At 41.4% G+C, this 25,751-nt stretch overlaps 1 protein-coding gene across 1 annotated transcript; it reads right to left on the bottom strand.

Annotated features, from left to right (window-relative positions):
* Positions 1-1,724: 1,724 nt before the first annotated feature.
* On the bottom strand, positions 1,725-14,795 carry P2RY11 (purinergic receptor P2Y11). Its single transcript, XM_063449462.1, has 2 exons — positions 14,715-14,795; positions 1,725-3,146 (listed from the first exon to the last, which is right to left on the bottom strand). Exon 2 carries the CDS (start codon positions 3,125-3,127, stop codon positions 2,195-2,197), a length of 933 nt encoding a protein of 310 aa, XP_063305532.1. The 5' UTR covers positions 3,128-3,146; positions 14,715-14,795; the 3' UTR covers positions 1,725-2,194.
* Between the last annotated feature and the right edge of the window lie 10,956 nt (positions 14,796-25,751).

Below are 25,751 nucleotides of genomic sequence, written 5' to 3'. Positions count from 1 at the left end.
ACCTCCACTGGCCACTCCTCAGATGGCTGCTAGATGTGCTTCCTGGGGCAGTGCTGCACACTGTGACTGACATTCAGTGTCTCCATCGTCTGCATGAAGACACTGAACTTTCCTCATAGATGCATTGATTCAATTGTGAATGGGTCAGAACACCACTTCTGATGATGTCAGAGGCTGCAGCTGCAGACATGAATACGAGTACGATTTTAATATATATAGAGAGGAAAGGGGGATTGGGGGTACTTGATAGTGGTTTTAACACTATAGTATCGGGAATACATGTTTGTGTTCCTGATCCTACAATGTTCCTTTAAGTATCTTGTCTTAATATGTGTATTTCCTAGTTTACAGGAACACTCAAGACACAAAGTGCTTCTAATGACTGGAGTCGTAAACAATAGGAAGTTGCACTCAAGTGTGGCTCCAGCACAGAGATTTCTTGATTGTGGGCCTCTTATCAATCTGCTGTCACAGATTGCAGCCACTGCACGTGATTCCCTCTATCTATCCCCAGCACATTCTTTCAGATATTGGATCTGTAACTTTTCCAAGCGTTCTATGGGGATATGGGGAAAACGTTCTATGGGGATATGTCTACAAAACAGTGGAAAAAAAATTGATTTGATGTTTTCTTTTAGAACTATGAAAGCTAAAAATCTCTAACACAGTCTACCTTATCTGTGATGGCATTTAAATATATACACATATTTAATAATAAAGAAGCATGGACACATTGTATACATAACATTAACGTGGTGACATCATTTCATTTTAATATGCTAAAACACATTTATAAACGAGAAGAAAAATTAGTTTACATTTTGAACCCCTTACTGCGTGCCATTGGCTCTGATCTGATCAATGTGTGCTTATTACAACCATCAAGCCACAGATAGAAACATCAATACATTAAGGCCTTTTTTCCCCCTCCGTAAAGGATTTTACAGAAACAGCAATGGTTTTCTTTTTGTATTCCAAACAAATACTCTGGTACGTGACTTGCATGTCTGGCAGTTGTAGTTATATAGATTTCTGGAGTGGAAAGTTGATACTTGAACTATGCATAAGACATATATTACTGATTAGTGTAAAAGTTTTTTTAGTTTTTTTTTTCTCATTCCCATCTGCCCCTTTATTTCCCACCAGCTTAATGTAGTTGTTCTGGTTAGTATAGTCAGTCACTGCATGCTTTTTGCAGTGAAAACTCTCTTTTCAGAGAAAATGCAGTGTTTACATTACAACCTAGGGACACCTTGTGTGGCCACTCCTCAGATGGCTGCTAGAGGGGCTTCCTGGGGAAGTTCTTCACAGTGTGACTAACATTCAGTGTCTCCACCCTCTGCATGGATACACTAAACTTTCCTCAAAGAGATGCATTGATTAAATGCATCTCTATGCGGACATGCTGATTGGCTAGGGTGGCATTTGCTCTGCCCCACCTCTTTTGCATTGTGATTGGCTGAGATAACACGTCTAATGATGTCAGTCAAAGAGGCAGATGACTGGAATAAAGGTAAGATTTCCCTATGTTAAGGGGGGAATGGAGGACTGGGGGAGCTAGATAGTGTTTTTAACACTAGGGTCAGGAATACATGCTTGTATTCCTGACCCTATAGTGTTCCTTTAAAGGTATCTTTTTTTGGTTTTCATTTTTAAACCAAGTTTAAAAGAGCACTCCCCACATCATAACTACTACATCCAGATGTAGAGTTTAGGGGTTGCCAACCCACTGTAATCTGTCAAATTTATTTTTACTGGGAGTCACCAAAGCATGAAGGATATTTTTTTTTTCCTGTGTTGCATAAATTGGGTGGGTGTCCTTCCAACGTTTGCACATACAGATCATTTTAGAAGGTTAATCACAACTGGCTTATGATTTATCAAAATGAGATGATTATTAGCCGTGGCAGACTAAGCTCCATATGTTTATATCTCATGTTTTCTGTGTATATGGCCTATGTACTAACCATGTTTCTAACTAGGTTTACATTTTTATTTTCCTCTGTGTTGTAACTGCTCATGTTTAAATCACCTACATACATTTACAAAACTTTTTTTTTAACCTGCACCTGTTACTTCTTGATCACTTTCTCACACATTTATTTTCATTCATTCCATGTGCCATCCATGGCCTTTTAAAGTCCAGCTAAATAAAGACTTTAGCCATTCCAAGTGCCCAAAGTAAGCAAAAGGCTTAGAGATGGCAGTCTTCCTCTGATTTGGATACTTTGTTTTTCTGGCAGCATCCCAACCTTTCTCTGACATTGTTCATCACAGCAGTATACAATAGTGGATGGATACAAGGGTTCAGGGCCACAAGAGCTCTGGTCAACTGAAAAGCCGAATGAATGTGCCGCGACCACCGGCAATCTGGCTTGCTCATTCGGTTGTAGAGGTTGAGGTTTCTCAGAATGTGATATGGTAGAAAGGAGATGGAGTAAAGAGCAATGACTATACACACCATATAGATGACTTTCATCTTCTCCCGTGATTCTAAGCTGTGGCTCTTCCACACCGCACGTGCAATTCCAATGTAGGACAGTAACGTAATAAGAAACGGAAGAACACAACCAAACCCAGCCAGAAAAAGGCTATATGGCATGTAAGAGCTCAGATTGATGCTCCGAGCTGTTCCTATGCACTCCTGCCCATTTGAGGTGGCCTCCAATTCTGAGAAGACAAATACTGGCGAAGAGATTATTGCTACCAGGATCCATACACCCAAAGAAACAAACTTTGCATGTTTGCTCTCAACCCTCCCCCTGGCATAGAATGGGTACACAATACCCAAACAGCGGTTAGCACTAATACAAGTGATGAAAAATATGCTGCTGTAGAGGTTAAAGTTGAAAAGAAAACGTTCAATCTTGCACAATGCAGCACCAAAAGTCCAGTTCTTCTTCATTACGTAATAGGCCACTAGTAGAGGCAATGACAATGCGTACAAGAGGTCGCTTACTGCCAGATTGAGAGAAAAGATGATGCCTGCATGACGATCCTTTGACACTCCAAGGAGCCAGATTGCAAAGCCATTCCCTAACAGAGCCAATACAAACTCCACCCCGTACACCGGTCCCAGGTAGTTTATCTGGATGTCCGAGAAGGACTGATTGCAGTTCGTAGCCATTGTTCTTCAGATGTGAAACCTGCATTCAAAAATATAGCTGAAAGTCTTTATTTCAATCAATTAATGTATTTTAATTATATGACTTGCAGGGTTAATTAAAGTTAAAAACACACAGTGAATTCAAAGTGAGTTTCAAATTTAAGGTCAAAATAGCCGGAGTGGAAAAAGTCAGTTTTGCTTCCTATTCAGCTGCTCTTAAATCTGAAATTCACTTTGACGTCTCACTTAAGTAAAAAAAAAAACTTGTAAGTGAATTATATAACCCCCTCCCCTCCGTTACTGGAAGGCAAATGCTTGTGATACACTGTGACTAATGTTCACAGACACTTTTTAAGGCATGAACAAGCTCAGTGTGCTGAAAAATGGCAACGCTCAGTGATTAAAGGCATACTACCATGATATTTTGAAATTATCCTATTTAACTGTGAGTGAAGAAAATAATTTTAAAATGACTAAATTGAATAAAACATTGAAAATCACTTTAAATGGGACACTCCATAATTAGGAATACATGATTGTATTCCTAACTTTGAAGTTTTTTCCTTTCTATTTAAAAAAAAAGTAAAAAAAATATTTTTACTCAACTTTGGTTCCCTGGTGCGCTGATGATCTAAACCAATCCAGTACTTCCTTAATAGAAATCAGTGGGTGCTAGTATGCATGCAAGGCAATTGCCACATTGCGCCAATCGGCATCTCCTTATAGAGATGCATGTCTATAGATATCCTGTCTGAGAGACAGTCACTAAAGGTTGCCTTAGGGACAAATGTGAACATTGCCTTTTCTCAGAAAAGGCAGTGCTTACAATTGTCAGCCTGCAGGGTCAGGTTCTTTGCACAGGAACCACCACATTAAAGGGATCCTGTAACCACTTATCTTGGCCTCTGCTCTGCCGCTGCGATCTCATTAGAGAAGTGGGTTTTATACTTCTTTATCACCCATCTCCAGTCCCTCCACGCTCCTCCTCTGTTGTTCACTGATTTTCCCCTCTTGGGAGCGCTTCATTGCCAGCATGCCGACTTATGTCACTGTTCCTATACTACCTAGACAGCGGTAGCGGCACTCACTAGGAAGTTTCCATGGCAACCACAGCACAAGAGCGTGGTTGCTATGCTTTGACGGCAGAAGGACTTTTTGTGTGAGATCTCTACTGCTCAGTTCTTCGGCATAGAGTGAATGCCAAAGAACGCATTGTCAGGTTGGAGAAAAAAATATTAATACATCTGTTTTTCTCCCAGTCTGTAGAAATATAACTGCTAGCACAATGTATAAATTGATTTTAATTCTCTTTTTTAAAGAGCTGAAGTTGTTTTGGGCAATACAGGTGCCCTTTAACCCCTTAAGGACACATGACATGTGTGACACGCCATGATTCCCTTTTATTCCAGAAGTTTGGTCCTTAAGGGGTTAAGCTGTAGTGTTTCTGGAGCTTACAGTGTACCTTTAACTTGTGTTAACCTTTTTTTTTATTTTTTTTCACAGGAAGCACTTTTTTTCTTTCATTATTATTTATATAGCGCCAGCAAATTCCATAGCGCTGTATAATTCATATTAAATGTTTAGTGACATCACAATCAAATTTGTGATGTCAGTAAACATTGTCATGTACAGCATGGGCAAACATTGCAAATGAGAATGAAAATTTGATTGGGTTATGCCTAAAAAGTGTCATGCTTCGTAAGTGGTATCAAGTTACCAAAGTGGAGCAGTCACCATGGAAACTAGTGGAACCAGCTGACACATTCCATGGGTGACTCTACCCCTTTTACATCTTTGAACTGATTTTCAAAACCCGCTAGTTTTTATACATATCCTCCATTGCTTCTATTCTACTTTCAATGTTCAATGGCAGAAAATGGTAGAGTTTATAACAATGATCAAAAGGGAGAGAAGATGGAGGTACTCTGTTCAAGGATATGGCTAAATACGGCTTAATGTAGTTGTTCTGGTGAGTATAATAGTTCCCTTCAGGCAATTTCATGTAAACAATGCCTTTAGATGGCCACTGGAGGTGCTGCCTGGCTCAGGGCTGCACGGTAGGCAGCCCTGCCGTTCAGTGTCTCCACGCTCTGCATGGAGATGCTGAATTTTCCTCATAGAGATGCATTGATTCAACGGCATTTGGCCCTGCACCAATTTTAGCCAATCCAATGCTTTCCTGTAGGAAAGCATTGGATTGGCTAAAAAATTGGCCATTTTGATGATGTCACAAAGGGGGCGGAGCCAGCGCCGGCAGACCCGCACGGCGCTGGAAATAAGGTGAGTTTTAAACTTTTATAGGGGGGCTAAGGGGGAGCAAGCCACCTAAAAAGGGACACTGTAGGTACCCATACAACTTCTGCCCATTGGAGTGGTCTGGGTGCCAACTCCCACTACCCTTAACCCTGCAAGTGTAATTATTGCAGTTTTTTATAAATGTTTTTTTATACCTTGCAGGGTTTAGTCCTTCCCTAGTGGCTGTCTACTAGACAGCCACTAGGGGGCACTTCCTGCTCCATAGCATGTACATTAGGTCTCGCTCAGCCGGCGGGCGGGATCAGTCTCGCCCACCGGCTGACGTAAGGAAGAGGAGGAGCGGCGGCAAGCAGAAACCACCACCGAGGGAAATCGGCGGGGGTCTCAGGTAAGTGACTGAAGGGTTTTCACCCCTTCAGCAACCGGGGATGGGGGGGTGGGAAGGAGAGGGGACCTGTAGTGCTAGGAAAACGGATTGTTTTCCTGGCACTCAGGGCCGGCGCGTCCATAAGGCGGCACAGGCGGCCGCCTTAGGGCGCACGGCTCTGGGGGCGCAAGATTTCAGTGACCGGCAGGAGGGAAGCTCTCCCTCCTGCCGGGCCACCATCTCAGCCCCCGGTGCTGTGTGCGGCTGTGCTGAGATCAGACGCGGCGAGGGAGCTCTCACCTCTCTGCTCTGCTCCCTCGCGCGCTGCCTGTCTGCTGATACCGCGGGAGCCGGAATATGACGTCATATTCCGGCTCCCGCGGTATCAGCAGACAGGCAGCGCGCGAGGGAGCAGAGCAGAGAGGTGAGAGCTCCCTCGCCGCGTCTGATCTCAGCACAGCCGCACGCCGCCCAGCAGCCCCACTGGACCCCAGGGAAGGATTCATCATCCACATCAGCTCTCCAGGTAGGGAGGCTGGGTGGAAAATATTTATTTGTAAAATAATTAGTGAGTGTGTGTATGTGTCTGTGTGTGTGTGTGTGTGTGTCTGTGTGGTGTGTGTGTGTGTGTGTGTCTGTGTGTGTGTGAGTGTATGTGTGTGTCTGTGTCTGTGTGTGAGTGATGGCGTGTGCGTCTGTGAGTGACGGCGTGTGCGTCTGTGAGTGACAGCGTGTGCGTCTGCGAGTGACAGCGTGCGTCTGCGGGTGACAGCGTGCGTCTGCGAGTGACAGCGTGCGTGTGTGAGTGAGTGCGTCTGTGTGTGTGCATGTGAGTGTATGAGTGTGTCTGTCAGTGTATGATGAGTGTGTTTGTCAGTGTATGAGTGTGTGTCTGTCAAATCAGTGAGAGTATGTTTGTCATTGAGTCTGTGTGTGACTATCAGTGTGTCTGTCAATAAGTCTGTGTCTGTCAGTGACGTCTGTGTGTTTGTCATTGAGTGTGTGACTGTCAGTGTGTACAGAGTGTAGCGGAGCGGAGCGCGGTACAGCAGCTTCTGTTTCCTGTACCTGGCCAGACTGACAGGAGGTGCTCACAGAGAGAGCACTCCCTGTCAGTTCGGCCAGGTACAGAAAACTGAAGCTCCTGTACCGCGCTCCGCTCCGCTACACTCTGTACACACTGACACACCAGGAAGGGGAGTGTGACCACTAAAGGGGTGTGGGGTGCACCAAGGGACAGGGAGGGAATGGGAGAGAAACACCAAGAGACAGGGAAAAGAGGGGGGAGGGGAGAAGAACACTAAGGGACAGGGAAGGGACCATTAAGGGTCGGGGAGGGGAGAGGGGCTGGTTAAGAGGCACATAGGTGAAGATGTTTTTTTTTTAGGGGGGGGGCGGAAAAATGCATCTTCGCCTATGTACCTAAAAATCCAAGCACCGGCCCTGCTGGCACTGGAGTGTCCCTTTAAACACTATAGGGTCAGGAATACATGTTTGTGTTCCTGACCCTATAGTGATCCTTTAATATAATTTTTCAGACCAAACAAACACATAATTGTTAAATATATAGAACAAGAAAACATTACAAATTCTCCTGTTCACTGGGATCAATTTGTTTAAATGTATTCCACACCTCTTCAACCCCCTCTCCCCTCTCTTAACACCAGGGAGCATATATTGTTCACACCACCCCCTCCATGGCACCCTAGATGTTAAATTCAAGCTGTAGTTTGCTTTAACAGACAATATATTTTGTATTTTTACAGCTGCATGTTGGTTTCCACACATGAGTGCTCATAAAAACAAGAAAACACATATGCATACTTCTAGTTGAAGAAACACACATCTAGCAAGTCATTTTAATTGACACCTGGTCCACCTCGTCATCCTGAAATGTTAGCACCTCACCATGCTGTTGGGCAGGACAGGAAATGTGCTTTCTGTCAGCATGCTGAATCGCACTGTTGCAGAAGAGAATTCAATGAATCAGCCACGGAGAGATTAAAGAGTTACTCTGAGCTCCATGATCATTTCGGAGATTTGAAGTGGTCATGGTGCCAGGAGTCTGTATGTAAAGTTACGCAATGCTGCCTATATGGAGTTTGAACCATCCACTGATGGTGGTGTACTTCCACCTCCGGCAAGGCCATTGTGGAGTCATTAGCCAGCCTGGAACAAGAGTTCTATGTGGGCTAGTATCAATTCTTTAATTGCACAGAATGTCAGTTATTGGCTGAGAGAGGTCGTAAATAGACACGGAACCCAGGATGACCCAGGTAAGCGGGCAAACCATAGCTAAACGGTTTGCCCCTTTATCAGGGAACAGGGCCAGGGTGCTTCTGGATTCTAACCACTACAGCAGGCTCTAACTGACTCCCCTTCGGCAGAAATTAATTCCGCAGGGCAGTAGTTTTCATGTACTGACCAGCAGCAAGAGAAATGGGTATGTTCCCAGCCTAACGAGCCTAATGAGCATGGATCTTCATAACAGTTGTTCAGCAGTTACAATGCCTGTTAATGGTTTAATGTATGGGAGGGATCCCCAGAGAAGGTCAACAAAAATACATATGTGGAAACTGGACATAATGTAACTTGTATCACTGTTGACTGATCAAGTTTCCATTCTTTCGAATAACTGAATGTCAATGCGTGGAAATGCAGACACTGGTAGTGACAGAGTTGTCTGACTATATTGTTATACTAGAAAGCTGTGGTTATGTGTGTGGCTGTTTGTTAATAGCTGTGATAGATGTGTGTTGTTGTGTGTGGATAGCTGTATTACATGTCTGTTGATGTGTGGGTAGCTGTGAGGGTATTATGTGGCTATGTGTGTTTAGATGTGCATGCTGAGTGTGGTGAGGCTGTGTTTGTTCCAGCCTTTACAATAAGTGGAAAAAAAATACATAATTAAAGAAATTCAATTTTTGCACCCACCCTTGCTTACACATGGGGCAAAGTTCTCTATTCCTTGGTGGCTCAGTGTCAATTCCCTGGTGATCAGGTGGGGTCTGAGTCCACCTTCCTGATGGCCCAATAAGTAGAGCCTGGCTGGTGGCCCAATGGGTCCTGTGATGCAGTTGCCTGGGGGTCCAATGGGAGGATCTCATGGTGTGCAGTAAAAGTGTTGTGTATGTATAAGGTCCATCTATGGATTTACATGTGTATGGAAGTGTTGAATATAGGTTGTCTATGGTGCGTTAGTCCAGTAACCTCTTGCCAGTGAGAAAGCACTAGGACTGTCCTCATCATAACCCACTCATTTGTACGAACCCAAAGAAGGAAAGAGTTAATACAAATTAGTGATTTATAACATAGACAGTTTCCTAACCTAGTGATTCAACATACACTCACAATGAAACAAAATATATGTCTTCTGAAAGCACCCCCAAAGTGAACCGCAACACCTTAAACTCCTGCTTATGACAGGTCTATATTAAAAATAGTAAATAGAGATGTGTCTCTAGCATCTATTGTCTTCTGGATGAGTAACTAGTCGGTGCTACCAAGACACGATATGTGTGTTCTTAATATTGCAATGGTTTTTTTTTTATTACTTATGTTTGTCCTACCACTCTATATCTATGACATGCTCAATTTCTGGTTGTCATTATTATAACTTGATGCCTTGTATTCTGTACTTTACAAAGAAAAATTAATAAAACACATTGGTTTTCAATTAATTTTTTTTAGCAAATAGAGAGTACTAAATGAGTACTAAATAAAAATTAAAAACGGTAATAATAGAAGCTAGTCGTACATCGACCAATTAACCACTCACAACTCTCAGCCACAAAGGACAGAACTTCTTATACAGAACTTGTTACTCTTGTTACCACCACCATCTCCCTCAACCTCCATTACCTACCACCACCACTTCCCTCAACCTCCATTACCTACCACCACCACCACTTCCCTCAACCTCCATTACCTACCACCACCACCACTTCCCTCAACCTCCATTACCTACCACCACCACCACTTCCCTCAACCTCCATTACCTACCACCACAACCACTTACCTCAACCTCCATTACCTACCACCACCACCACTTCCCTCAACCTCCATTACCTACCACCACTTACCTCAACATCCATTACCTACCACCACCACCACTTCCCTCAACCTCCATTACCTACCACCACCACTTACCTCAACCTCCATTACCTACCACCACCACTTACCTCAACCTCCATTACCTACCACCACCACTTACCTCAACCTCCATTACCTACCACCACCACCACTTACTTCAACCTCCATTACCTACCACCACCACTTACCTCAACCTCCATTACCTACCACCACTTACCTCAGCTTCCTCTCCCGAGCCGCAATCTTATTACAGATACTAAACTTCTGTAACACCCACCGACAGTCCGCCCATGCCCCTCCCGCTCTCTTCACTAATTTGCCATGCCTGGGGACCCTTATCCAAACAGGGCAAACCTTGCACATGACGTTGACACTCTGGCTATATTGCCAGCATGCCAGTGTCTGAACAGAGTGACTTCTAAACTCCCTAGCTGGCACTAGCAGGTTAGCACCAGTTATGGAGTTAGCATGGCAACCACAGTGCATGTGCTGTGGTTGCTATGGACAGATAGCAGAAGGACCACCTGTGGGTCTATTCTGCTCTCCTTTATAAATCGATTCCTCAACATTGAGTCTATACCAAAGAATTGATTTATAGGTGGGAGTAACACCTATTTTTAAACAGGTTTGTCTCTCAGTCTCTATCTTTGCTATCAAAACTGCTAGCACAATGTAAAGATGAAATGTCATGCTTTTTAAAAAACAAAAAACTGCTAAAGTAGTCTTGGGCATGACAGGTACCCTTTAAGTATATCAGCTAGGTATTTTTGTAGTTTTAACTAACAGTGTTTAAGGGATACCCCTATGTCGCGAAGAAGTAACAACTATCCTACCTTATTAATAATAACCATACAATGTTATCAGAATGAATAAGAGTAGTATCTAGGTAACAAGAGTTACATTACACGAATCACTAAGCTACTTATATTGCTACATATAAAGCAGGACACTACAGATACCAAATCATCAATATCAATAAACCAAACCAAGGCTTCGACTTAATTCTGTCGGTAAAAAAGTGTCTGTTAGAATTCAGACTGCCATTAAAGCCATTAAAAATTTAAAAATATCAGCCCAATCCATTCAATAATTTTCAAATTTAATTGAAGCCTAGGTTAGGAGACTTTCTGTCTTCTTAGATTTCTTTAATAAAAAAGAAATATGATATTTACTTAATGCTCCCATCCTTCTTGGTTTCCACCCGCTGGAGATGTAGACCACAAGCTGCCTGTCACTAGCAGAGAGACACTCTAAGCTAGTTTGGGAAATAAAATGCAAAATCAGCCAAGCTCTGGTATAGCTGAGTTGGAGAATTGTTGCCTTTTGGTTTTCAATTCACTAGAATTCAGTGTTTAGTGAATAAATCATTTTGACTAGTACATGGGACGTCTTTCCAACAGTCTATAGTGAGCAAGCTGCATGTGACAGATGGGAATGGAGGGAATTAGAGGAACTAAAGATCTTAATAATATAACATTACATCATACCGTCAAGAAGTATGGCAAAGGCTTTTGTTTTGCAGACATATTACATTGTTAATCAAAATTCAATATATAGATATAAAAATAAATGCAGTATCAACAAATGTGTACTAAACGAATGCTATAGCATTAACGATACAAACGTATTCCTAACGCTATAGTGTTTTCTTCACTAGTTGGATGTCTCCCCTCCACCCCAAAGGTTTTTTTTATCACATTTGTTCCAGAGCCGAGACTCACTCGCTGCTGCTGCATGCAGGGGTGGTTTTAAAAACATAGAATGTGACGGCAGATAAGAACCATTCGGCCCATCTAATCTGCCCAATATTCTAAATACTTTCATTAGTCCCTGGCCTTATCTTATAGTTAGGATAACCTTATGCCTATCCCACGCATGCTCAAACTCCTTCACTGTGTTAACCTCTACCACTTCAGCTGGAAGGTTATTCCATGCATCCACTACCCTCTCAGTAAAGTAATACTTCCTGATATTATTTTTAAACCTTTGCCCCTCTAATTTAAGACTATGTTCTCTTGTTGTGGTAGTTTTTCTTCTTTTAAATATAGTCTCCTCCTTTACTGTGTTGATTCCCTTTATGTATTTAAATGTTTCTATCATATCCCCCCTGTCTCGTCTTTCCTTCAAGCTATGCATGTTAAGATCCTTTAACCTTTCCTGGTTTTATCCTGCAATTCATGAACCAGTTTAGCAGCCCTTCTCTGAACTCTTTCCAAGCAGTCAAAACATTGCAATATCTACTAAACACCATTGTTTAAAGTGATAGGGGCATCGAGATGATGGTCTGGGTGCCTTCTGTGACCCTTCTGTGTCCATTTAAGTCCACAGGCGCTGTACATATAAAATCAGCGATGGAGAAAACCATACCAGCATATAGAAATAGTAATCTTTTCAATATTACATCATTAAATCAGAAAAATAATCTTAAAACAATGGATGCAAGCCTATCCTCCAGCCATCACTCATTTCAGCAACTTGTTAAGCAATTTTCATACGTGCCAGGTTCCTAGCACTAAACCCCCCAAAATAATTAACTAAAAATGTATTTCAACTATAGGACCCTTGCAGTGCCACCTTGGATCCTCAAGTGCAGGACACAAACTATAAAAAAGGACACACTGCAAACATTATATGCAGCTAGAATACACTACATACATTACATACAACCAGCACAGACCACACACATTACATACAGCCACTGCATACTACATACATCCACTGACCCCAAAACAATATTTTGTAACTCTGTTTTGTCACCACACCAGGACTTACTCTTTAGTGGATAAAACCGTTTAACCTCCATGAAAATGTTTATTTACGAAAAACACTGAGCTGCTGATCTATACAGCTTGGGGGGCGGCTGATATCCTGAGTTTTATCACTTTTATCTCAATGTGACTTTGCATGAATGTGAAGATTCACCGAAAAAAAAAAAAAAGTCCTTCCTGCACCAAGCGAGCTTGCTATATATGACTATCGTAATGCTATTATGACAAAATTATGACATATACACACATATATGACATGTATTAATAAATACAAGTAGATTAAGATCTTTATAACGTATTAATATTATTTTATCATATTTATAGCGCCAGCAAATTCCGTAGCGCTGTGCAGACACAATTCTATCCTCATGTCACACTTACAAAATGACATTCCTGTATTCCTTACACACAGGCTGGTTTAGATCAGCTATTAAAGAGCAATGTTTGTGGAAAAAAAAAACATACACAAGTTGAATACTTACTTTTTTCAGTAAAAAAAAATGTATAATCCTTGAAAAATGTGACCATGATCTTTCCTGTTTATTGTCCTTTTATCTTTCATGCCAAAGACGAGGATTTCTTGATAAAAATCGCCCCCTCTTATAATAGTGTAAAGCGCTACGGAATCTGTTGGCGCTATATAAATTCCAATAATAATAATAATAATAACTGTGTTTTTGTGATGTTCTGCTAGGCAAAATACATAACCCACATCCTGAACTGCATCGGAAATAACCTGCGTACCCATATTAAAGGGATACTATAGTCACCAGAAACACTAAAACTTAGCTAGTGGTTAAGATTTACCACTGTAGGCCCAGCAGTGTAAACGCTGCCTTTTCTGAGAAAAAACTGTGTTTACTTTGCTGCCCATGTAACAACCCCTGGATGTTGGGCTCAGGTAACATCCCTGGGACGTACTTGAAAACCAGAGTAATCTGAATGTGCCTTTCCTGGTTAAATACTTTGCTATTATTCTAATGTCCACCTCTAGTTGCTATCACTCGGACAGCCACTAGAGGGGATTCCTTGGCGAGAAGGATTGCAGGACCTATTGTTCAGTGTCTCCACACTCTGCATGGAGTTACAGAAAGCTCCCCATAGAGATGCCATAATTCAATGAAGAGATGCTAATTGGCGCAGTGGTGCAATTTGTGATTTTTGAATGCATGCGCAGTAGCTTCCCAATCCTTCCTTTATGGGGAAACATTGGTTTGGTTGATATCATCAAGATTGATGATCTCAACCTGGAAGGCAAGGTGGCCGCAGTGAGACCAGCACAGGAAGGGAGTTAAGATAACTTTAAAAATACCTTTTTACTTCATTCTGGGGCTGCACTCCAGCTACATAGGTAGTCCAGCTCTATAACGTCAGGAATACAGATTTGTATTCCTAACGCTATAGTGCTCCTTTAATATCCACACTGAGAACCTGTTCTGAGCGTTATATTTACAGTGTTAGTAAAATGCATGCAAGGCAAAGAGGCTCTCAAAGTGGTTAAAGCTTAATTCCACATATTCATATACAGCTCACCATGAAAATTGGCACTTAATTTTTTATGGACAATGCGATTGCATGTGATTTAACTGAGTAAATTGTAGAATATAAATTGTAAACTTGAAGATATGGAAACAAAAAAAAGAAACCCCCCAAAACAACAAAAAAAACAGAAAATGCAAAGACCATGCATTTTGGGACCAGATCTAAATTGGTGTAAATTTTTACACACGGGACAGGTTAAAACGCATGGATTGAGATACACACTCACGCACTTCATTCATCATTACAGACAAACATTAGACGTTTGCAGACCTACAAACAGTAACAATTTTAAACACACGGCACAATTACGCACACGGATCACACATTCGATTGTCCGGTAACACATATTACACACAATGCACACTTACACACACATACAAATTACACAAACATTTGCACACTAACACATACTACATACACAGCGCACGTACACACTCATACCGATTATAGATAATGCACACTTACTCACTCACAGAGATTACACACAGATTCGTACTCACCCACAGTTGTACGTCATTCAGAGAATGCCAAGCATCAGATTTATCCCACTATTAGCACAAGACTTTCTGTTAATTCACATTACCCAGAATTAGCTCTGCTGCTGGTTGGCAAAAAAGTTCAGATGCTCTCTCTGTCTGCCTCTTTACATCCCCAGGAAGCTCACTGTGGGTTTGATCACATAATGAATACAACATTAACATATCTGAGATTCCTTAGCTCAACCTCTCTGCTAAAAACCTCCCCCATCCACCCCTGTGTTATACTTGCTGTGTAAAAAAAAACAAAAAAAACACATGGACCCTCAGTTTACAAGCATGTGAATGCTCTGACTATATACTCCAAACTTTTACACAGAGAGTGCTTAGTTTTTTTTGTTTTGTTTTTTAAATAGAGCAGGGGTTCCCAACCCAGTCCTCAAGTACCCCCCACCAGTCCAGAATTTAGGGATAATCATAACCCTGTTGTGTCTAAAATGTATTTTTTTTTTTTCATTTTTTCTAAAAACAACTTAGATACAACTGGGTAATCGGTAAATCCTGGACTGTTAGGGGCTACCTGGGGACTGGGTTGGGAACCACTGAAATAGAGCATGACTTCAATGGGTACACAAAATACATAACTTATTAGATAGTAAACATATTTAGGTATTGGGAAAAAAGAACAAAGAAACTATTAAAATTTGTTTACAATCTACAATCAATATTTAATGACAGTGATAATATATTTATGGAGTTCTTAAGAGCATTATAATATTCACAATATCAGAGGGTAAGATATAAACACAGAGAGAAAGCAAAAAAAACATTTTTCAGAAAAGAAAATGGAAAATTTCCATTAACTTGTGCAAAGATGCTAAACATAATGTTATAATGGAGCATCAACTGAGAAATGGGCGCCTTGTAAAACAAACATGCCGTCTGAAAAATGGAAAAGAAATTCACTAAATATTTCATAACACAATAATAATAATGTAATATTTTAGGATTCTCTCATATCTATTGTTTTTAAATTCCATTACACTCCCAAGCTATTATACTGTAAATGAACTATTGCCTTTAAGGGCTACTCCAAGCATCATAACCACTAGTCTGATTTCAATGCCAGGCGTGCCCTGACTCCATCTCCCATTAAAAGGTAAAACCATTTTGCAATAGTCTTTCCTCTTACCTCGGCCCCCACCGGGTGCCGAGGTTCTCCATTGACTAGTGACTACATCCAGCTTCTGCCAGAGCAAGATTAACCAAGAGGCAACCCTAGGGGACTGTTTAGAGCTCAGGATTTATAAAGGGGCCCCAGAAACATGAATTTGCTTGGCCCCATTAATCATTCCCATTTGAAGAATAATGAAGGGAGGGGGGGACAAACTGGTAACTGGCCTGCTAGGGCCCTGTGGGTTCTTAATCTTTCTTTGGCTTCTGTAGAGATGAAAGTTAATCATGCGGGCCATTCGTGCCAATTAATGCAATTCAGTGCATAGGAATATGTACAACATTGACAGAGTCAGCCTAATGACTCTCCATTGGCTAATGACCCTCCAATGACGCTGTTGGAGGTAGAGTTACACCTATGGCAGGAAAGTGGATACATTATTGTATTAACTTCCATACAATAGGGTGCCTTACAACTGTAATCCCCAAAAAATAACTTTCTCCAAAAATATATCGACAACTAATACATTCCCGGACAGAGCTAATTCCCAAGATCAAATTGTCGAAAAAAGCATCCGTATCAGATGTACCCAACCCAAGTTATCATCATGTAAAGTTTATTTGGTCATTTTCCGGTTCGGTGCATAGTTCCATCACACCAACATAGGCTCTGTCGCACCAGCAAAACCTGCAATTGCATGTACTGGTATGAGCAAAAGTAAAACTGTCACTTTTTCTCGTCCTCTACGTGAAACCAGGAGCTTGCATGATTTGCCCTAATTAAAGTGGGGCATAATGTCTACAAAAGTCTAAGTGAAAGCATCTGCAGGGAGCAGCATTCTTCACATACTTTCTTTTTGGCATTTTCCCTCCCCCACCTCTGGGTCTTGCCTCCTGCAGACCCTTTTATCCCCCAGATAACCGATGACTTGCAAATAACAGATGTGCAGCTCTTATGGTCCTTTTACAATTTGCATTATTCTAGTAGCTGTGCTGCAGAGACTCCTTAATTACTAGGGTGAGAGAGACAACAAGCAGATCACAGTGACCGTTAGGGTTAGGAATTTAGCCATTCTTAGATTCAACAGTAACTTGTCAGTAAACAGAGACCTAGAGCACTCTAGAATCTAGGCAATAAGGTGGCCCATAGTTCAGCCAGTAGCTGGACTCTGGCAAGGTTATTTACTAAAGGAATTCATTCATTAAATCACACTGCTAAGAGAAAGCACCATACATGTCCATAATGCCAAGCGTATTAATTGCTGGTTTGGGATAAGATGTCCTGATATCTCCTATATGTTTGGCAATTGATTTTATCATATTTACCAATAATATGAAGACTGAGATTGGCGTAGGAGTGGCGAATTAACAGGAGCGCTATTTGTTTCCATGGTAATGTGCAGACCCTCCGTTGTGGTTGTAGTTATGCTTATAGACCAACACTGACTGTTCCTTATTTAGCTCCGTAGAGAAAAAAACATTACATTCCTGATTTTTTAATATCTTTTAAAAACCCCTTTAAAAAGTCAGTAGGCCGTGCCTTTTATCTCTTCTGTGATCTTAAAGCACTAGTCGGCACATGCTGTATAAAGGGCATTTTTTATTTCCAGCATTTTCCATTTACCTAAATTCTCTAGAGCAATTAAAAAGGCTCTGTCCTCTGTCAACCACTAGCAATCATACAAACATGCAATGCAGTGAAGTATATATTCTGGCAAATCATTTTCGTTCTATTTTTTGTCACCCTAAAGGCATGCAAGACGCGTCCTGCTGTTTCATTTTTTTTTTGTAGGAAGAAATGTACCTTTACTTGTTTATTTTTCCGCTCACTTAAAGGGTAACTTTCACTACTTTGGAAACTGCAACATTGATTGAAACTTGCAAAATCACCTATAACTATTGGTATTTTTACACCTTAGAAAAATTCTGCCTTTTACATCACTGTTTATTAGAACTAGTTTAAAGGGACACTATAGTCACCAGAGCCACTACAGCTTAATGTAGTTGCTGCAATTCTGGCCTTCCCGGCCAACATGAATTACTCCCAGGGGTGGTAAATGGGATCTCCGCTGCCTGGAGGGTAGATGGAAACAGGGAGATGGAGGCAAGCCTGTGAAGTAGCTCTTTTTAGGGCGAGTTGCACAGGGTCCTGCACCAGTTGTTAGTGCAATTCAAGCAGGTTGCGTCACAGAGCCTGATTGACTTTAGTTCCTGTAGTCCAGATAGCCCTAATGTGTCTCACCGTTCACCAAATGCACCACTGGGGAATATGTTGGTGATTTTTAGGTATTAAAAATCACAATAATAATAATATTGGAACTATCATCAGGAACATTACCTGTTATAATTTTGCTCCCCAATCGGTCCTGATAATTATCCTTAACTACGTTTCAAGGTAAACGTTTTTAGAAATTTAATAAATCATTAAAAATCGCCTAAAATTTATCTCAACCTTTTTTTTTTTTCCATGTGATGCTTCATCGTCTTATAAATTCGTATTAAAGATTTAGCAAATTACGTCACAATCCAGTTCAGGCACATAGAAACAGCTTCTGTTCTAAAAAGTGGTGCATCAAATGCAAGATGCCTGCTGTTTGCACTGGTTTCCGTGGTGACTGCCCCATTTAGGTACTTTAGACCACATTTCAGAACACAATAAGTATCCTTTTCTCTGTGCTGAGTACCAAGTGCAAAACGACTACAACAATGATTGAATGATTAGAACAGTGATTGACAGGGAGCTAAGATGAAGATACCCAAATGCAGTATAAATATAGGTGGATTTATATGAATAATTTAATTGTTCGCACCTCACAAATACATACTGGTTAGATACCGGGATTAGTAAACGTAATGGTGAAAAGAGGTCTCTCTCGAATGCTCCATCTGGGAAATGCAAAGCAGATACATCTGGATTTCAATATTAAGAAAAAAGTAAAGATTTCCAAAAAACAAATATATGGCAGGTTTTATTCACTGCGAACTCTCATGTGACGGGTTTGAGATATGATCTAGGTAGAGTTTCCGCTAGAATGCTAATCTTAATTTTCTAATAAGATATGTTTATATGTCATGTTAGAAAAAGTTGGAGGTTTGTTGAATTCGGTGGATGGTAATTGTAGCAATAATAGAACACTTTGTTTAGACCAACCATAATGGGCTGCCTGGGATATCATGTAGAGTTAGTGAATTTTTCCAATTCAGCTATTTTGACCAGGACAATTGCAATTCCCTTGTCAATCTGTGGTTTAGCAAACTCCTATTATTATTGTTGCCATTTATATAGCGCCAACAGATTTCGTAGTGCTTTACAACTCCTAGCTTTGGAAGGGTCAAACTTGGGGCAGGTGTTATGATGTGTCAAGGAGTGTGTCAGCTTGGCATGAAGCCGTGCCAGGCCGACATGGAGCAGAAAGGTAAGATAATTAGGGAATCCTTTAAAAAAATGTTAAAATCCTGCAGATTTCAAATTATAAAGAATAACAACAGACATTTCTAATACAGCTTATCCTCCTATAGACTGTAAGCTCGTTTGAGCAGGGCCCTCTGCAACCCATCGTTCCTGTAAGTTTTTTGTAATTGTCCTATTTATAGTTAAATGCCCCCTCTTATTATATTGTAAAGCGCTACGGAATCTGTTGGCGCTATATTAATGGCAATAATAATAATGTTAAATCTTAATAGCGATAAAGTCCCAACCTAGTGATTACTGAACAGAGGGCCAATCCAATGTAACGTTAAAAGCAGCAATCCTCAGGAACACTTTGCTGCCCTACTTCTTTCAAAATCTCCTTATCTTTATTTCCATAAACTTAAAACAATCTCACAAATAGACAGTGATTGAGGCTAATTTTAGACCACCAGCGATCATAGCCGACGTGTTTTGTACATTAGTTGTACTTTTTCTAGACCGAATTATGCCACTCAACCTCTTTGCACCAAAATGCTACCTGTATTGCTTTGATACACATGGCCTTGCCCTGTAAAGCTAGAATAAGTCTAAATTTGACTTCCTTCGACTTCTCTTACCAATATAAATATTGGCTACAATGAGGTTAGGACATTAACTGCAAAAGATTGAAACCAAATTCAGGCATATGTGAAAACAGATTCAGAAATTAGGCAGACATTACCCAGATTATGAATAAATGGATTAATATATATCTTTTTTTTTTAAATTGTCAGGCAATACATTTGTATATCCAATAGTAATTAAAGTGTTTTACAAAGAAAATGTTTTATCTAATTTTCTAGTATTACCTGGTTAAAAAAAGAAAAGAAATCTACCCAAGTTACAGTCAAAGATTGTCTATCTTTGCCTAAATTTTGAAATTCACCTTTCATATTGCTACAATTCAGAGTTACGTGAATAAATACCTATTTTATATCACCAGCTGTAGTCACGCTTTAAGTTATACATTAGAGGTAAATGCAGAACTTACCCACAGACAATTAAAAAGAATTTGGTAGGTAAAATGTCTCTGTTCACAGAATGTGGTCATACTGACATACATAACGCCAACAGTAGGAGTGTCTTAAAAAGAGGAAGCAAAATAAACAAGTTTTAAATTAGACAAATTTGTATGTCTGCTGCCAGCATCCTATCTAATGAAAACTGATTTTATCCAAGATAGAAGTCTCCTAATTTAGAGCAGGCTAATAGCTATCAGTGGGACAGACAGCCTTACGGCCCTGCAATTTGATATATATGGTAGTCATGAAAGACTACTGCATACTGCCCACTAACTAGCCTTACGTAACCTTCTAGAACAGTCTGTAGACGGAACTCAGAAGGAAACATAAAAATAACTGTACGATATATGTGGGACAGCACATTCAAAAAAGAAAAATATGTTATGGGGCAAATCCTTAAAATTCAAAGCTTACCAAGCCAACCTGATTTTATAAAAGCAAAGGATAGTATAAAAGTTTTAGGAATATAATAGCAATACATCACAGAAACTGACTCAATGACGTTCAACGGAACAGAAATGGATAATCCCTAATGTGTGATCTGATTGTCTGTCCCCGAGGGCTGGTTTGGGTCCAACAGTCCTCCCAACTGTCCAGCATTTGGCCGACCGCCCTGCTTTAGCTCCCTGGTGTCGCACATTCTGGGGCACCAGGAAATATTTCCCGCAACAAAGCGCGAGCGCATCATTAGACACACTCGCACTGTCAATGGGCACACGGACCATGCAGAGTGTGTTTCCCCTGCTAGGAAGCAGACTGGCCGGAGGTACTCAGTTGGAGTACAGGAGCTCTGTCACAGTCCTGATACCTGGCCAGGCTAACTGTCAGGATGAGATTAACCTATGGGCTTGTGGAGGTGCATCTCCAAAACCATATCTCCAACAAACATATATAACCATTAGCTGCCGAACTCCTGCTTAACCCCTTAAGGACGCAGCTTCAGAAGCTGGACATACCCTTAAAGGACCACTCTAGTGCCAGGAAAACATACTCGTTTTCCTGGCACTAGAGTACCCTGAGGGTGCCCCCACCCTCAGGAACCCCCTCCCGCCGGGCTCTGGAGAGAGGAAGGGGTTAAACTTACCTCTTTTTCCAGCGCCGGGCGGGGAGCTTTCCTCCTCCTCTCCATCTTGATCGCGACGTCATCGGCTGAATGCGCATGCGCGGCAGGAGCCACGCTCGCATTCAGCCGGTCGCATAGGAAAGCATTTACAATGCTTTCCTATGGACGCTTGCGTGCTCTCACTGTGATTTTCACAGTGAGAAGCACGCAAGCGCCTCTAGTGGCTGTCTCATTGACGGATTTGGAGGCTGGATTAACCCTCATTATAAACATAGCAGTTTCTCTGAAACTGCTATGTTTATAAAAAAAAAGGGTTAATCCTAGAGGTACCTGGCACCCAGACCACTTCATTAAGCTGAAGTCGTCTGGGTGCCTAGAGTGGTCCTTTAAGGACTCAAGCTATTTTTGCATTTTCTGCTGTTTGTGTTCAACTGCAATTTGCATCGCTCTCATTTATTGAACCAACACATATTATATATCGTTTTTTAAAGGACAAGATGGGCTTTACTTTGATGTGACTTATACATATATAAAATCTAATTTATTATTAAAAAACATAAAAAAATGAAAAAAAATGAAAAAAATATATATATTTTTCACAGTTTTGGCAATAATAATGTGTGTATAATATGTCCAGCTTAGGAAAAGTAATTCAAAATAAATTCATTTAGGTGTCTTGTTTTTCAAAGTGCATAATATGTAAAGGATTTCAGCTTATTTTAAAAGTTACAGGTCACAAAATACAAGGAGTAATATAAAATTTAAATGTGAAAATCTTTTAGAAGTTGGTATGTTTGACTTGTAAGTTTGACAGCTGTCACAGAAAACAAAATTGCTACACAAAAGTATATATTTATATAAAGAAGACATCACAGGCTATTTATTTAAGGGTATTTTGACACTTTTTTTTTTTTTTTTTTTTTTTGTAAATCTCTTTTTTATTGAGGCACAAGGATACGTGGGTACAGAATGTAGAAAGGGAGACAATAAAGTATCGAACAGTTCAGGGGATAACACATTGCAAGACGTATTATCTCTAAATAGTGCTAGCCTCATTTTATGTGTAAAATAATAAGGTTATGTCAGACAGTTATACCGTTGCAGGATATCGAAATACATGCTAAACAGTCGGCTTATTGATAGAGTAAAGCATGGGTCTAAACCCGCTGGAAGGTTACGCCAGGCCTAATAACAGGAATGTCTCAAGAATCGTTATAAGGATATCTGTCCGAGCCCAAAATTGTTTCAAAATAGATGGCATCAGAGCGACATGCAGGGTGATAACAGTGGCATTAACACATTAAGCACTTATTATTAAAGAAAAACAAGCTTGGTTGGTCTAATACTTAGGGTCAGCAACCGAGTTATGGTAAGGGGTGCCTAGATCTGTACAATTTGTGAACATGTTGCAATCAGGTTATCGATTAATATTAAGCTGCATTATAAGTTAGCAAGATAACATTTGCATTTGTGATAAATGAGTAAAACAGAGTACATTGCATGTTCCTTGTAGATGAAGATTAGTGAATACAGTAAGAGGCTAGGCAACTTGTGTACATTAGCATCGGCTGAGTGTAGATAATTATGCTGACAGTACTAGAAGGACGGTTCGCCATACGAGGGAAGACCTGTTGGGAGCCAAAGGGTGAGCAAATACTACCACCGATCCGCTACACGGGTGAGTCCTTAAGCTGGTAAGTGGCAGGGAGCCAGGTGTGTGCCCAAAGTCTTGTGCTTATCCGTCGCTTGTGATCCGCTGCTTGTAGGTCTTTAGTATCAGCCCGCCGATGTGCGTGTGGAGTGTGTCCGTCGCTGCGCTTCAGTGGCTTACACCATAGCAGGCCACGGTGGAGGTATCTCTCTAGGCCTGTGCTGGTCTGGATGCCTGTTTTGGCGTGTCGTAGGCTCAGTTGCCATCGAGGTCTAGGGGTACTGCACCCCGGGTCCACTGGCGGTCGCTGTGGGCGGGTGTCGCTACGCCACGTCCCCTGTGGTGGCTGCTCTGCGGTCGAGGTCCGCTGGTCTTCGGCCTGAGGCCTGTGTAGGTGCTCTTGCCTTTTGCCATTGGGCCCATCGTCAGGTCCGTGGGCCCAGGGATCCGCCGGGTCATTATAGTGGTAAGTTATTTTCAGCATATTCAGTGCCGAAACAGCGGGAGCTTCCCGGGCTTCTCCCTGGGTGTATGGCAGGCTGTGGGGGAATAATCCCTCCCTGTGAGCGCCCGGCTCAGAAGAAGAGTGAGCAGGCCTCTAAACGGTGGCATACATAGGTGTGGCGGTTGGTGGGTGACATATGCCAGGGGTATCTCTGGGTGTGAGGGACTCCGTGGGGCACTACCCCGTGTGCAGGGATACAGGAAGGCTGTTGGTAGGCCTGTGCCCGGGGTAGCCTGTTGTACTCACATGGTCTCCGCCATCTTGTGTGCGGGTCGCGGGCTACCCGGTATTCGTGTCTCCGGGAGTAGTGGAGTCTGGCTTGGTTTGGACCGGGATCACCCCCCCGGTCCGGTGGGGGGGAAGCAGGACCGGGTCCGCCGGCTCTTCACACGTGTCGGGCTCCGTTGGGCAGGATAGTGATGCGGCGGCCGTCCGCCTCACTCACCGCCAGTATAGGTCTCGCCTGGTTCAGCGGGCCCCATCCTCCGAGGGACTAAAACTGCAGGAGCAAGCCTCTCCTCGGCTCGGCAGCCCGGTTACATCGAGGGTCGCAGGTAATTGCCGGGGTTTCCCCTCAGAATTGCGATTTAACGGCTATTTGTGGGCTATTTGCGGCCCTATATGCAGGAGCTGAGCTGTCCTGCGACCGCTCAGCTCGGCGGCCCGGCCCCGCCCCGACACTTTTTACATAGCCATTTTCCCACCAATCTCTGCTACATATTGCAGTAAAATTGTGTTTTTTCTGTTTTTTGAAATACACACATATAACAAGGTTTTTTAAATGTGTATTTTGTAAAGCTGCTGTGTGCTATTCCTGGTCAAAATCCCATTTTGTGTTCAGCAACATCTGCTGAGTACAACAATACCCCCCTTGTATGCCTTTGCCACTATTTTGGGAAACTACAATGAAATATAAGAGGCCAGACTATTTCAGTTTCTACAGTTAGAAAATTCAAAGATGGATTTAATGGACCTATGTCTTATTTTGGGGCATTATAGTAGTTTGGTTGTTCAAATGACTGCAAAAAGGCCTACCATTTGTGAAAGTAGACACTCCAGGGTATCTCATATGGCATATATTGTGCCTTAACATGTCGCCATTTTTTTGCCATTATATGTCAAAGTTTGTGGTAAAAAAATATTTTTCGCATTTTTTCCTTAAGCATTACATTTGTGCTGGGCATTTTGTATATTTGATATGTCCCACTATGATAAAACACCCCTTATTATGCTCAGCTAAGTCTTCTGAGTAAAACAATACCCCCAATGTATGTCTTTGACACTATTTGGTGACGTTACAGTGCCATAAAGGAGACCTGACCATTTCAGTTTTTAGAGTAGAATTTTGAGAGACGGATTTGCAGCGCTTATGTTTCAATTTGGGCCATTATAGCAGTTTGACTGTTTCAAAAACCGCAAAAAGGCCTACCATTTGTGAAAGTAGACACTCCAGGGTATCTCATATGGCATATATTGTGCCTTAAAATGTCACCATTTTTTCGTCATTATATGTCAAAGTTTGTGGTAAAAAAATATTTTTCGCATTTTTTCCTTAAGCATTACATTTGTGCTTGGCATTTTGTATATTTGATATGTTCCACTATGATAAAACACCCCTTATTATGCTCAGCTAAGTCTTCTGAGTAAAACAATACCCCTAATGTATGTCTTTGACACTATTTTGTGACGTTACAGTGCCATAAAGGAGACCTGACCATTTCAGTTTTTAGAGTACAATTTTGAGAGACGGATTTGCAGGGCTTATGTTTCAATTTGGGCCATTATAGCAGTTTGACTGTTTCAAAAACCGCAAAAAGGCCTACCATTTGTGAAAGTAGACACTCCAGGGTATCTCATATGGCATATATTGTGCCTTAACATGTCGCCATTTTTTCGCCATTATATGTCAAAGTTTGTGGTAAACAAATATTTTTCACATTTTTTCCTTAAGCATTACATTTGTGCTGGGCATTTTGTATATTTGATATGTTCCACTATGATCAAACACCCCTTATTATGCTCAGCTAAGTCTTCTGAGTAAAACAATACCCCCAATGTATGTCTTTGACACTATTTGGTGACGTTACAGTGCCATAAAGGAGACCTGACCATTTCAGTTTTTAGAGTAGAATTTTGAGAGACGGATTTGCAGCGCTTATGTTTCAATTTGGACTATTATAGCAGTTTGACTGTTTCAAAAACCGCAAAAAGGCCTACCATTTGTGAAAGTAGACACTCCAGGGTATCTCATATGGCATATATTGTGCCTTAACATGTCG

The sequence above is a fragment of the Pelobates fuscus genome, chromosome 3 (genome assembly GCF_036172605.1).
Source record: "Pelobates fuscus isolate aPelFus1 chromosome 3, aPelFus1.pri, whole genome shotgun sequence".
NCBI lineage: Eukaryota > Metazoa > Chordata > Amphibia > Anura > Pelobatidae > Pelobates > Pelobates fuscus.
The sequence above is the reverse complement of the archived record's forward strand: the minus strand, read 5'-3'. Positions and strand labels throughout refer to the sequence as shown.